The 13,030-nt window shown below is 39.3% G+C and overlaps 1 protein-coding gene across 5 annotated transcripts in view; it reads right to left on the reverse strand.

Moving 5' to 3' along the window:
• The window catches only part of SPATA13 (spermatogenesis associated 13), a 362,537-nt gene that overhangs the window by 83,698 nt on the left and 265,809 nt on the right, over positions 1 to 13,030 (reverse strand). For all 5 annotated transcript variants that reach the window (XM_072611736.1, XM_072611739.1, XM_072611737.1 and 2 more), the window contains one exon: positions 6,024 to 7,817. In XM_072611736.1, the coding sequence (XP_072467837.1) occupies positions 6,024 to 7,817 (1,794 nt within the window). The remainder of the gene's footprint in view (positions 1 to 6,023; positions 7,818 to 13,030) is intronic.

The following is a 13,030-nucleotide window of genomic DNA, read 5'->3' on the forward strand; positions in this document are numbered from 1 at the left end:
TCAAGCCTAAATCTGCCCTTTTTGCCACTTGCACTCGATGCTTCTAGCATTGTCTTCTGGGGGTGAGAGGGCTAAACAGAACAAGTGGAATCCTTCCTCCACATGACAGTTGTTAAGTTCTTGACAACAGTTACCACATGCTGCCTGAATCTTCCTTTGTCATCTTAGCACATAACATATCTATAAAGGTAGTTTACCCTCTGCCAACAATTAAACAAAGGATCACAAAACCATAGTCTTAAAGTTGGAAGTGACCTTGCAAATCATCTATTCCAACCCTCTCATTTTACAAATAAGAAAACTGAGACCCAGAGAGGGGACATGACTTCCCTAAAGTCATATAGGTATTATAATATAGCATGGTGCCTGGCACATCGGAGACTTCCTTCATAAATGCCAGTTGGCTGACTGACTACCCACCTGACTATAGTATAAACTCAATGTTTTCAATGGTTATCCTCAGGACATCCTCCATTTTGAATGTCTTTTCTAAATGTCATGCCCCTACACTAAAGACAGTACCTCAGATGAGCTTTGATCTCAACAGGGCAGATTACAATAGGATTATAATCTCATCTACTTAGAAGCCAAAACTGCACACTGATCAAATCAGAAAGACAATAGCTAATGATACCACATTTCCTTTATTTCCTCTACTGCTATGACTTCACTTACATCTAAAGTACCTTGGCATCACCCTACATTTACTCCCAAAGGTAAGGAATTATTAATGTTTGGAAAGAGAATCCTAGGATCTAAGGTTCTTAGGATCAACCATACTAAGTTTGGAGAGACAAAGGGGTTGGTCATCAAGTGGTAATGTTTTTCTTAAACTACAGCAATTCAGGAAACCAGAAAACTAGTGTGTATGCATGAGGGGAGCTGAGATCTGTATTGGCAGAGGGAATATAGCCACACTGATAAATCATGGTTCTTATTCTTCTAATTCCCATTTAAGTTCCAGGAGGGCAGTAGCCATGTCTTATCTAAACTTATCTGACTCTACCAGAACCTCCCACCATCCTATGCACGCAGAAGATACTTAAGAAATGTTTCTTGAATTGAATGATCTCTTCCTGGAATACGGCAGGAGTCTTCAGTCTGGTCTCCTGGCTTCTAATCTCTCCTTTCTTGAACCTATTCTACACAATGCTGCCTGATTGGTCTTCCTAAAGCACGACTATGAGTCATTCTCTTGTTCAAAAAACTTCAACGGCTTTCCACTGTCTACCAAATAAAGTCTCAAGTATAGCTTGGCATTTAAGGCTCTCTATAGTCTGATCCCTATTTACTTTGCCAGTCTTAGGGCAGCTAGGTGGTGCAGCGGATAGAGTACCAGTGCAGGAGTCAGGAGGACCTGAGTCTAAATCTCACCTCAGATACTTGACACTCACTAGCTGTGTGACCTTGGGCAAGTCACTTAACCCCAATTGCCTCATCCTGGGTCATCTCCAGTCATCCTGATGAATATCTGGTCACTGGATTCAGATGGCTCTGGAGGAGAAGTGAGGCTGGTGACCTGCACAGCCCTCCCTCACTCAAAACAAAGTCAAGTGCAAGTCATGTCATCATTTCTCTGATGGCATTGTCTTCTTCAGCGACAAAGGATGAACACACACACACACTTTATCAGTCTTATCTTCCACTAGTATCCTGAAATCAAGTCTAACTGGACTATAAACTTTTATCTAAACACACCTCATGCTTTTCTCTCTTCTTACCTCTGCTCATCACAGCCCCATTGCCTCGAACACGCTCCCCTATAGCCATCTCTCAAAAGTTTGCTTATTCTACCCTGATAAAATGTTATTTTCTGCAAGAAAGTTTAGCTTTTCTTATCCTCTGATAAAAAGTGATCTCTGAAAAACAGAAATTCTGTATTCATGCTTCTCTTCAGGCATTTACCACATTTTGCATTGAATTATACTTATCTGTGCATATATTTCATCCACATCCTAGGCTGTAAGCTCCTTCAGGGTAGAGTGTCCAATTTATTACTTTTGTCTCCTCCTTGCCACCATGGTAATAATGAATAAATAGAGTAGGTATTCAACAAATATTTGTTGAATGAGTACAATAAGAAGCTGCCTCATAGCAGGATTCAATTGCTTTTTATATTAAAATGCATCCAAATTATTTTGTGAATCTTGTGGTGTTCCCTGAGATGACTGATGATACATAATGGGAAACAAGTGTTGAGAATCATTGGTCTCTGAGTCAATAGTAAGCAAGGCCAACGGGGCAAAGGATGTTAAAAGCAAAAATAATCTTAGAGGTCATCACATCAATCAATAAGCATTAATTAAGTGCCTACAATGTACCAGATAGTAGGGATATAAATACAAAGAATGAAACAGCCCTTTCCTCTCATGTTACAAGTAAGGAAACTGAGGCTGGGTCTGTCTTGACCAAGATTGCACTTTTTTTTAATGTTTGAGCCAGGAATGAAACCCAGCTCTAGTGCTACTATACTCATCTGGATGAATATAGGTCGCCAAACTTGAAATCTTTAGCTGAAAGACTAAACATCTGCCCTGTGCCAAAGAACAGAGAGAGAGATGAGTCATTCCCAGCATTTCTAGAATACTTTGGATTCGCCAAGGGTTTTAGGAATTGTTAACTACTAAATGCATATAAAACACCTGTAAGTTTAGTTTCTCTCTGTCAGTGAATAAGATTCCTAGATTTAGGAGCAGGTTCATGGATTTAAAGCGAGGAGAGACCTTATAAATGATCTACTCCAGCCTTCTCAGTTTACAGATAAGAAAACCAAGGTCCGCAGAGATAATGTGATTTTCCCAAAGTCACATACTTATCATAAATTTCCAGGGTTGGTATCTGAACTCAGACTGGTTCCAAATTTAGTGATTATAGACTGTCTTATGCTTTCTCTTATGCAAAAAAATACGTGATTTGCCCCATGAATAATAATAAGGAAGAAAGTCAAGATTAAAACTTAAAATCACGGTTCCTACATTTGCAGTATAATGAAGGCAGCTGTGAAAAATAATTCATATTACTATTCTAATAACACAATTTCCCACTAGGTGGCAGGAGACTAACATGAATTTATCTACTGACATCCATGGTACTAGAAGATCATCGCTTTACACCTCAAAGTGACCTTAGAGATCTGTAAGTTCAACTCCCCTGTTTTACATCGAAGTAAACTGGGGACCATAAAAGTGACTTGCTCAAGTTTGCATGTACGGTAAGTTACAAAGCTCTATACTGTCAGCCAGATATAAAATTGTAGGATTTTAGAGCTGGACAGGAACAATTTAATCTCATTTCACAGACAAAGAAACTGAGCCCCAAAGGACTTAAGGGAACTAGAACAGTGAATGAGTGGCAGAACTAGATTTACTATTCGGATCTCCTAGTCTCCTTTCCATTCACCTTCGTAGCCTTTCATGAAGAAATATGCAAATGGGGTGACTGGATTAAGAGGGTCAAAATTCCCATGTTAGGAGTAAACTCAACATGGGAATAAAGGGATATTTCTCTAGGAATCCATGACTGGGACAATATGTCTCTGATTTTTCAAGATATTCCCAATTTCAAGAAAGTGAAATGTGCTTTTCATGAAACTGTGTAAAAAGGACTATCTTTTATTAGACTATGGTCCTGATTTCTGATTCAGAAAATACGGTCATTACTCCCATTGGCTAACTTGAAGTTTTCACATGTAGAGAAATTAGGGAGGCAACAGCACTGACCTGTAAACTTTGGTTTCTAGCATTTCAGAATTTTCACTGGTTGCTTTGTGACAATTAGTTCAAAACCTGTTTTCCACTCTGAGGAGGCTTTTTGGTATAAGCAAGGTGAATCTTGGGCCATTCCCCAAAAGAAACTCACAGGAGGCCTTAGCAAGTCTTGAGCTATCCTCAGTATGGAGGACGTCTGACAAGCCAAGTCATTTTCGTGGCAAGCACAGATTAATCCCAATGTTCTCTTGGGACTGCAGTCTGAACCAGGCTTTCTCAGTTTGGTCTCACAACCTCTCTGGCCCATCAGAGACTCCCTAGGGATGACTTTAAGTCTTCTAGAGTTACCTTTGATTAGAATGGTCTCCCTATTTACACATACAGTCCTTAGAGATGAGACAAAATAGAACAATTTCTAGGATTCAATGGAAAGGAAAACATTTTTGTAGACTGTCTTTTCCATGATAGAAACCTGCCTGCCTGTCTTAGATCCTACAGTGACAGAGAAAAACAATATACAGTATACATGCATGGTAACACTTTTGTGTTTCTTGGCTACATAAAGAAGTATTACTGAGCATATTTATTTCAATGTGAAAATTATACAATTTGGCAAAGTGATAGTGATGCTGCCAGAATGGGCTGAATTGTTCGGCTAAAGTGAATTTGGAAAGAACATATATTTTGCAGAACTGACAGATATTTGAAACAATACAAGTGATCTCTACATTAACCACAAAATAAGCAAAATTACTATAAAAGTTTCTTCCAAAACCTCAGCCAGTAACTGACAGGTTTTTAATTGTATGCAATATATGTCATTAATCTCTCTGGGGAAAAAGAATTAAAACGCTTTTCAGCTCAAAATCATAGCATCTGATAAGTCTAAAGAGATGGGAGGATAAAAAAGATGAGGAAATGAAATGTGTGAATACATGACACAGTCAACTGGGAAAAATATCTGCATCAAATATCTCTAATAAGGATCTGATAGAAAAGATATGTAGGGAAGTAAAGCAAATATGTGATACCAAGAATCATTTCCTAGTGTCAACAATTGTGAACAGTTCTCAGAAGAATTGTAAACTATTAACAATCACATAAAAGACTGTTCTAAATCACAAATAACAAGAGAAATGCAAATTAAAACAATTCTGAGGTTTCACCTCACACCCAGAAAATTAGCAAAGACGACTGAGGATGGGAATGATCACTTTTAGAGAAGATGTGGAAAGAAAGACACACTAATCCACCAACTTAACATAGTACCTGGCACACAGTAGATGCTTAATGAATGTTTGTTGAGTTGACTGAAATGCTATTGGTGGATCTATGAATTGATCCAAGCATTCTGGAAAGCAAGATAGAATTATGTTAAGAAAGTGACTGAAGTTCTGTATCCTTTGACTGAAAGGATGATATGGTGGGGCACATTCCACAAGAAGGTCAACGATAGAAAGAAAAATCCAATATATTCCAAAATATTCATAGAAATACTCCATACTAGTAAAAACAAAACAGATGACTATTGATTGGGGAATGGCTAAGTGTGTTGAGGTACACGAATGAAGCCGAATACTTCTATGCCATGCCAAATGATGAATCTGAAGAATACAGGAAGGCATGGGATATCTTAAATATTTTGACACAACTGAAGGAGGAACCAGGAAAAGAAAACACCACGACTACACCAGTGTAAATGGAAAAAACAGCAACAAAAAACAAAATTGGAATATTGTATAATTATAATGACCAAGCACAGCCCTTAAGAAGAACTAAGAGAATATAAATCTCTCCTTTCTTTGCAGAAGTGGGAGACTTAGAAGGTAGGATACAACCTACACAAGCAGACTTCATTGATGTATTGATTAATGTTGCTGAACTGACTTTTTTTTTCCACTTTCTTTCTACTTTGCATGAGGGATGGCTCTCAGAATCAGAGAGGAAAGACCATATGAGATATAAAAGTAATATAAAAAAACAAAAGACCAATAAATTTTTTAAAGAGTATCAAGAGTGTGGTAAATGTTACTATAAGTTATTTCATTCCTCAGTGAGCAATTTTACAGGAGACAAAGAATTACTTCTCTAATATGCTAATAAACAGCTTGATATTTGAAAATAAGTTAGCAAATGCCGTTACCACAATAAATGTCCCTGGAGATGCAAAATCAGCACAAAGTCACTGACTTCAGAAAATCCTCTTTCATGTCAAATGGAAGCTGCTCTGTTAGCCAGCTGGCAGTATGTAAAACCACTGACAACCATGCAAAAGTCAGGTGACATTTTCCAAAACCAACCCTGCTCTTTTCTTACCTCTTCCTTCCTCTCCTCGGGACCAATGGCTAAGTTGAGGCTCAGCTGTGAGTGGCTGCTGATACCACTGTCTTCATTACCATCATCATAATACACCGTTTTCACTGACTCCTGGAAGGACACTGGACTTCTCCCTTTCAGGGCAGGCACCTCTGCTTTTTCTTCACTTTCCATTGAGCTCAGAGACAATGTGCTATGAGTGTTTGGACAACGGAAATGAATATTGTACTTGGCATTTTCTGAAACAGGGCTCTGAGGTTTGGGGGCAGTAGGCCAAGGAGGTGTGCTAGGGTGCTCCAATTCACACGTAAACTGGCTGGTATTTTTTGGTTTATCAGAGTCTTTGATAAATGCTTTCAGGGCAGTGGGGCTTGATGAGGAACTGTCAGCAGACTGACGGACACCTCCTGAAGTCTGGGGGGTTCTGGCTTTGAGAGGAGATACCTTTGTTTCAATATCTGTATCAGTGCCCTGAGAAATGGTTGGACTGAGGCTAGGAATTACTGTAAAGGAAGACTCTACATTGCATACTGGGGATGTACACCGTTTTTGGTCCTGTTCCATATTGGTAGAAACACGGTGGGAGTAATCGTCATGGAGTTGGCTATTGAGCTGTATTCTTTGGTTTGGCTCACCAGGAGATGGTGCCCCACTCTTAGGAGTCTCTCTCTTCCAAGCAACGTCAGCAACGTTACTTACAAGTTTCAAAACTCGATCAAAATCCTTGGCTCTTATTGGACTCTTCCAGCGTTTTGACCTCCTCTCCAACCCTCTGGTTTTATCAGAGTCAGAGGGAGAACTTAACGTCCTTTGAATTTCATGTTTCTCATTTGTCATTTTGAGGTCTGTGAGGTTTGAGGTGGACTTCCTCTTGAAAGAACTTTTCCTCAGGAAGTTCAAGTTATCAGTACTCTTACTTCTCCTATAGATAATACGGTTATTTTCAGAGTTTTTCACTAGAATTTCACAGATTTGGGGTTCCTGCATGATGGGTGACAGAGGCCTGGCACAGAGCTGAGGGCCAGAATGCTTATCAGAGTCCAGTAAGTTAATTCGGCCGATGCCATAGGCTCTCCTGATGCTCCTTGACCTGTGAGTATTTCTCAGGAAGGTATCATCATTTTCTTCTGGGTCAGAGCAATCCGATACCCCCCCATCCACTGCCTTGTGGAAATCATTCAATTGCCCTGCATAAGAATACCTGTTAGTTTGGACTCCTGTCACAGAACCATTGGGAATGGGTTTTCCCAAGTCATTTTTAGAAGCATCTTCATTTAAGACATTTGGGTCCTCCCGACCCTGAATGCCTTGAAGAACCGAGGACTTCAGTTTTTTAAATGATCCCATTTTCCTAAAAGAAGACAGAGCATTCCAGGTGGAGGAATTGCCCATCAAAATCATGGAGCGGGGCCTCTCTGCATTATGGCTACTCGTCTTCCTAGTGGCAGAGAAAAGACGCATGAATTTGGAAGGGCTGAGTTTATCTTCCTGGGTTTCTGAATCACTGTTGTTACTGCTCTTACACACCCCATTCTGACAGGAAGAATTAATAATCGTTCTGGTCTCGGCTGGTTCCATAACTATACAAGCTGTAGCAGGGCTATTCTCAAAGCCATTTTGAACTGCTGTCATGTTCTCAAGGCTACAGGCACGTGGAGAGGGGGCATCATAACTCACATCCGCATCCCAACTTTCAGCTGCTGCCCAATGCGCCGGTCCTTTATCACTGGCACCTCCTGATGCCTCATGTTCACATCGATTGCGTCTACTTAGTTCTTTGGTAGAAGGCACCACCTATATTAAAAAAAAATAAAAGCCAGAATTTAGCCATTTGTTCCTCCACTGGACACCTTGCAGCAAAACAGAATGAATTGTTTTGCTTGCTATTTTTGAAATATCACTTGTTTTGCATTACTCTAGTCTCCTAAAAATGTACTGTCATATATGAAGACAACCTGTCCTTAGGTCTCATCCCTCTATGAGGCTGTAGGGGCAGAAACGGCTTCTTATCTAAATTTTGTATCTCCCCAATACCTAGTAACATGGTTTTTTTTATCAATGTGCTTAATTAAATGTTGTCTGAATGAATAACTGGTATTAGGATAAGAAAAATATTTTAGGTGGTATAGTGGATACAGTACTGGACCTAGAGTCAGGAAGACCTGAGTTCAAATCCAGTCTCAGACACTTATTAGCTATGTGACACTGAGAAAGTCACTTAACCTCTGTTTGACTCCATACTATATTTTATATCTATATCAACGCCTATAGATATAGACATAATATATATATAATATTCCATATTACCTTCAAAATGGAAATAATAATAGCTCCTACCTTCCTGTATAGTTGTGAGGATAAAATGAAATAATATTTGTAAAGTATTTTGTAAGTCATAAAGTATTGTATATACACTAGCTATCATCATCATCATCGGTAGTAATAAGTCAACACTTTGTAGTACAGATTGGAAGAGGAAGAGTAGAGGCAGGTAATCTATTTAGGAAGCAACTGCAACAGGCCAACCATGAGTAATGACTCAAATGAGGGGAGTGGCGACGAGAATAGTGAAAAATGCAAAAGATATTATTACAATGAAGAATCCCCAGAACTTGGTAACTTATTAAATATGGCAATCAGTGGAAACAGAGGATTCAAAGATAACTGGGCAACTAAGAGAAAAATGGTAGCTTTAACATAAATTTTTCTCTCATTGTAAGAGATTTATCATACACTTGAACTGGCTGATCTCACATGGACAAGACTGCCATGCCAGGAATGCTCTCCTTTCTCACTTCTGCTTCATGGAATCTTTCATTTCCAGTCAGACTCAGCTCAAGTCCTGCTTTCTGAAGCTGATCTCCACAACTGCTACTGACCCCTGCCTCCGTATTTATTTTGTATTTATTCTGAATACAGTTCTTTAATGACAATAACTACATTCATATGGTATTTTAAAGTTTGCAAAACCTTTACATATGTTATTCCGTTTGATCCTCACAACAGCCTGGTGAAGGAGGTGTTATTATTATTTCCATTTTATATAGGAGTGCCAACAGAGGCAAAGGATTTGTCCAGTTCACATAGCTATTAAGTGACTCAGGTGGGATTTTTACTCAGGTCTTCGCAACTCCAAGTATGGCACTCTATCCACTATGCCCCCAAGTATACAATGTCACTCCCATTGAAATGTAAGCTCCAGAGAGCTGCAACTGTGCCATTTTTTTTCTCTGCACACTTGGCACCTCGTAAGGTCTCTGTCCCATGTTAAGTGCTTAAAAATGCTGACTGACTGATTGGATGGACAGTATAGAGAAAGGAGTGCAATCACTGAAGAACACAACTTGGGAAAAGATGGTATACTTGGGGCCATGGTCTTTAGAAACAAAATCTCCCTGCTCAACCTTAGACGTTGAGAGCAGAAAGAGAATCTTAGACCAGTAGTCTCAGAAAGACAGGTGAGTGGGGTCAATCACTTTGGAAGATAGCTCATTTCCAAAGGGGAGGGCAAGAAGAGGGCCTACCTTCGTTCTCCTCCTGCAATGGAGTTTTAATAGCAGATGTTTAGGGGAACCTCAGGGACAAGACAAGACAACCCAATTCAGGCAGGTTGATATGGGGATGAGATCTCCTCTCCTCATCTCAGTCTATAGCAAGACAGCTTTAAAAGGTAACAGGTAGTCTTCATTTGTGTGCCCAAGTAATTCTACAAATTTCCACATTTTTTTCAGGATATCATTTTCTCAATTGCTGGATTAACTAAAACAAACTCAGAAATTCTAAGTTCCTAATTAGGGCAAATTACCTTAAGAAACACTAGTTATTTGCTAGGCAGTTTATCTTGCTTAGCATCATGAATGCTGAAGAAGGAAACCAAAAAAAAAAAAAAAAAAGCCAAGAAGTAGTTTTACTGGAATATCTGAATAACATCCTATGTTCCATTTTCAAAACTAATCCTTTGACCTCCTCTAAATAATGAGGTCCATAATTCAATCAGTAATTGTGTAGTCAGTTCTGTAAGTTATGGGAAACCAGCCAGAAAAATCTACACACGGAACCACAAGAATGAATTTTAGATGGGAATATAAAGAAGTAGATTGTCTGAAAGTTGGATTTTACTGTGCTATGAATTTTAGACTATAGAAAGGCTTCTTAGAGGCATGGAGAATTTTTTGAAAATAACTATTGCAGATTTTAAAAAAAAATAAACATTGATTTTAGAACTTTAAACCCATGAATGTAAGAGGTTTAATGTCCATGTGACAAAGAAGGAGATTATTTAATATATGATTCAAACAGATTACACAAAATGAGACGCTGGGAGGAGAGATAAAAAATTTCTATCATCAAAGGATCAAAAATCATGGTGTACTAGACTTAGGGTCAGAAATCTTGGATTTGAACCTGGGCCTAACACTTACTTGCCACAAGATTCTGGGCAAGTCACTGAGCATCTCTGAGTCTCAGTTTCGTCTGTAAACATGGAGATAATATCATTCTTAAATCTGCTTACAGAGCTCTAACTTCTCTTCTGATCTCCAGTCTCACACCCTAATGGGCTGCTCAAACCAGAAGACCTGTTGTTGTTGTTCATTCGTTTCAGTCATGTCCCATTCTTCGTGACTCCATTGGGGTTTTCTTGGTGAAGATGCTGGAGTGGTTTGCCATTTCCTTCTTTTATAGATGAGGAAACTGAGGCAAACAGGGTTAAGTGAATTGCCCTAGCAAGTGTCTGAGGTTGAATTTGAACTTAGGAAGATGACTCTTCTTGGTACCAGGCCTGGCAATCTATCCACTGCACCACCTAGCTGCCCTAGATGTTGAGAAGATATCTTAAATTCAACATGTCCAAAGCTTAACCTACTGTATTTTCCCCAAAACTTCCCCTCTTCAAAACTTTTCTCACTGCCAAAATGACCAACATCCCCTCAGTCACCCAGGGTTACAACTTAGGTGTCATCCTCGACTCCTCACTCTCACTCACCCTGCCCCCATGCCCAATCTGTTACCAAATCCCATTGATTCTACCTTTACAGCATCTCACATATACATCATCTTCTCTCTTCTGATAGTGCCACTACCCTCGCTAAAAGCCTACATCATCTCAGATGCTTGGATCATGTCACTGTCCAATTTCATCCACTCCAGTGGCTTTCTATTACCTCCAGTATCAAATATATTTCTTCAATATGTTTGGTTTTTAAAGTCCTCCATACCCAGGGGGCTTCCTACTATTTCACTCTTCTTAGTCTGCTCCATGTAATCCGTGATCATGACACTGCCCTCCTTGCCCTTCCTCTTACATAACACTCCATCTACCCAACTCTATGAATGTTCTCTGGTTTGCGTCATGCCTAGAATTTTCTTCCTCTTATCTCCTGGCTTCCTTCAAGACTCAGCTAAAATACCAATATCTATAAGAAAACTTCCCCAAAGATTCCTTAATATTAGTGCCTTCCTTCTGAGATTATATCCAGTTTATCCTGTATATCAGGGCAGCTAGATGGCACAGTGGATACAGCACTGGGCCTAGAGTTAGGAAGACCCAAGTTCAAATCTGACCTCAGACACTTACTAAGTGTGTGACAGTAGGCATTTAACCGTTTGCCTCAGTTCCTCATCTATAAAATGAGCTGGAGAAGGAAATGGCAAAGCACTCCCAAGTATCTTTACCAAGAAAATCCCAAATAGGCTCAGGAAGAGTTGGACACAATTAACTAACAACATCCTCTCTGTCTGTTGTATGTGCTTTGTCTCTCCCATTAGACTGTAAGCTCCATGAAGGCAGATACAATGGTTTGGTCTTTCACTGTATCCTCAGTATTTAGCAAAGTGCCTGGCACATAATATATGATCAATAAATGCTTGTTGATTTGACATTACCTACCTCTGAGGGTTATTGTAAGGAAAGTCTTTTGTAAACAACAGAGCTATAGATATGTAAACCACTATTACTATCCTTCTAATGATACAGTCCCCCATCTGTTAAGTTTAGGAGCTCAATTAGGGTCAGATTCCCTAATTCCCTACAACTGGAGGGTTTTGAGAGAGGAGAGGAAATACTCAGGTAAGCATTAGATGAGATGATTCCTAGGGACTCTAAAGGAAATAGTATTTTATCATCAAAAGAACCTAACGGGAGATATGGGTTCATAAGACCTTAGGTTTAGAACTGGAAGAGACACGAGAGTTCATCTAATCTAACACCATCATTTTACAGATGAGGCCCAGAGAAGTCAAGAAGACATGCCCAAGGTCACACATGGATTTGCTACTTACTCGATGTATGATTTGGGCAGATTATATACCCTCTCTGGGTCATAATTTCCATAGTTTCCTTACTCATAAAATAGGATTTTGGTCTACAGTTTAGACTCTAGAGTGTAGACTCTAGAGAACTTCTAAGGTCCCTTCCAACAATAAATTTATGGTTTGGCTAGTTGGGGGGCATACTGCATCTCTTTTCTTCTTCCCATTTAGATTTACAGTTTTAGAATGTGAGAATAGGCATGGAGATGGTTTAAATTTTTCTCATTTAAAATGTCTTCTCTTAGTAGAACTGACATTTACATATTATTTCATTGAGGTCCCTTTACAACGTTTGGCACAGAAACCTAGTTTGGGCAACACACAAGGAGAGCATGGAATGATGCCATTAATAAAAAAGCAAGTGGTTTCCAGGAACTCATTCAAGTCTAGGGCTCCCCTTACTCACCACCCATTTATGTCAAGCTATTCAGTCAGGTCAAACATTATTTATAGTCTACTGTGTTAAAGTTTAGTGCTATTATGGTGCTCCTGTCCTCAAGAGACATTATTTATACATGCACAACATGAAGAAAGTCAGAGGACTCTACAGAGGACTTTAGCATCATTGGGTAATCAGAAAACTCCTTGTTGCTAATGAAATTGTGTGCCTCATCCTATCCAACAAATGAGAAAAGTAAATTGGTCAAAAGGACCAAGCATACTGGTAAAGAGGTAAAATATCACGAAGGAAAAAGAAG

Source organism: Notamacropus eugenii, chromosome 5 (assembly GCF_028372415.1).
Source record: "Notamacropus eugenii isolate mMacEug1 chromosome 5, mMacEug1.pri_v2, whole genome shotgun sequence".
Taxonomy (NCBI): Eukaryota; Metazoa; Chordata; class Mammalia; order Diprotodontia; family Macropodidae; genus Notamacropus; species Notamacropus eugenii.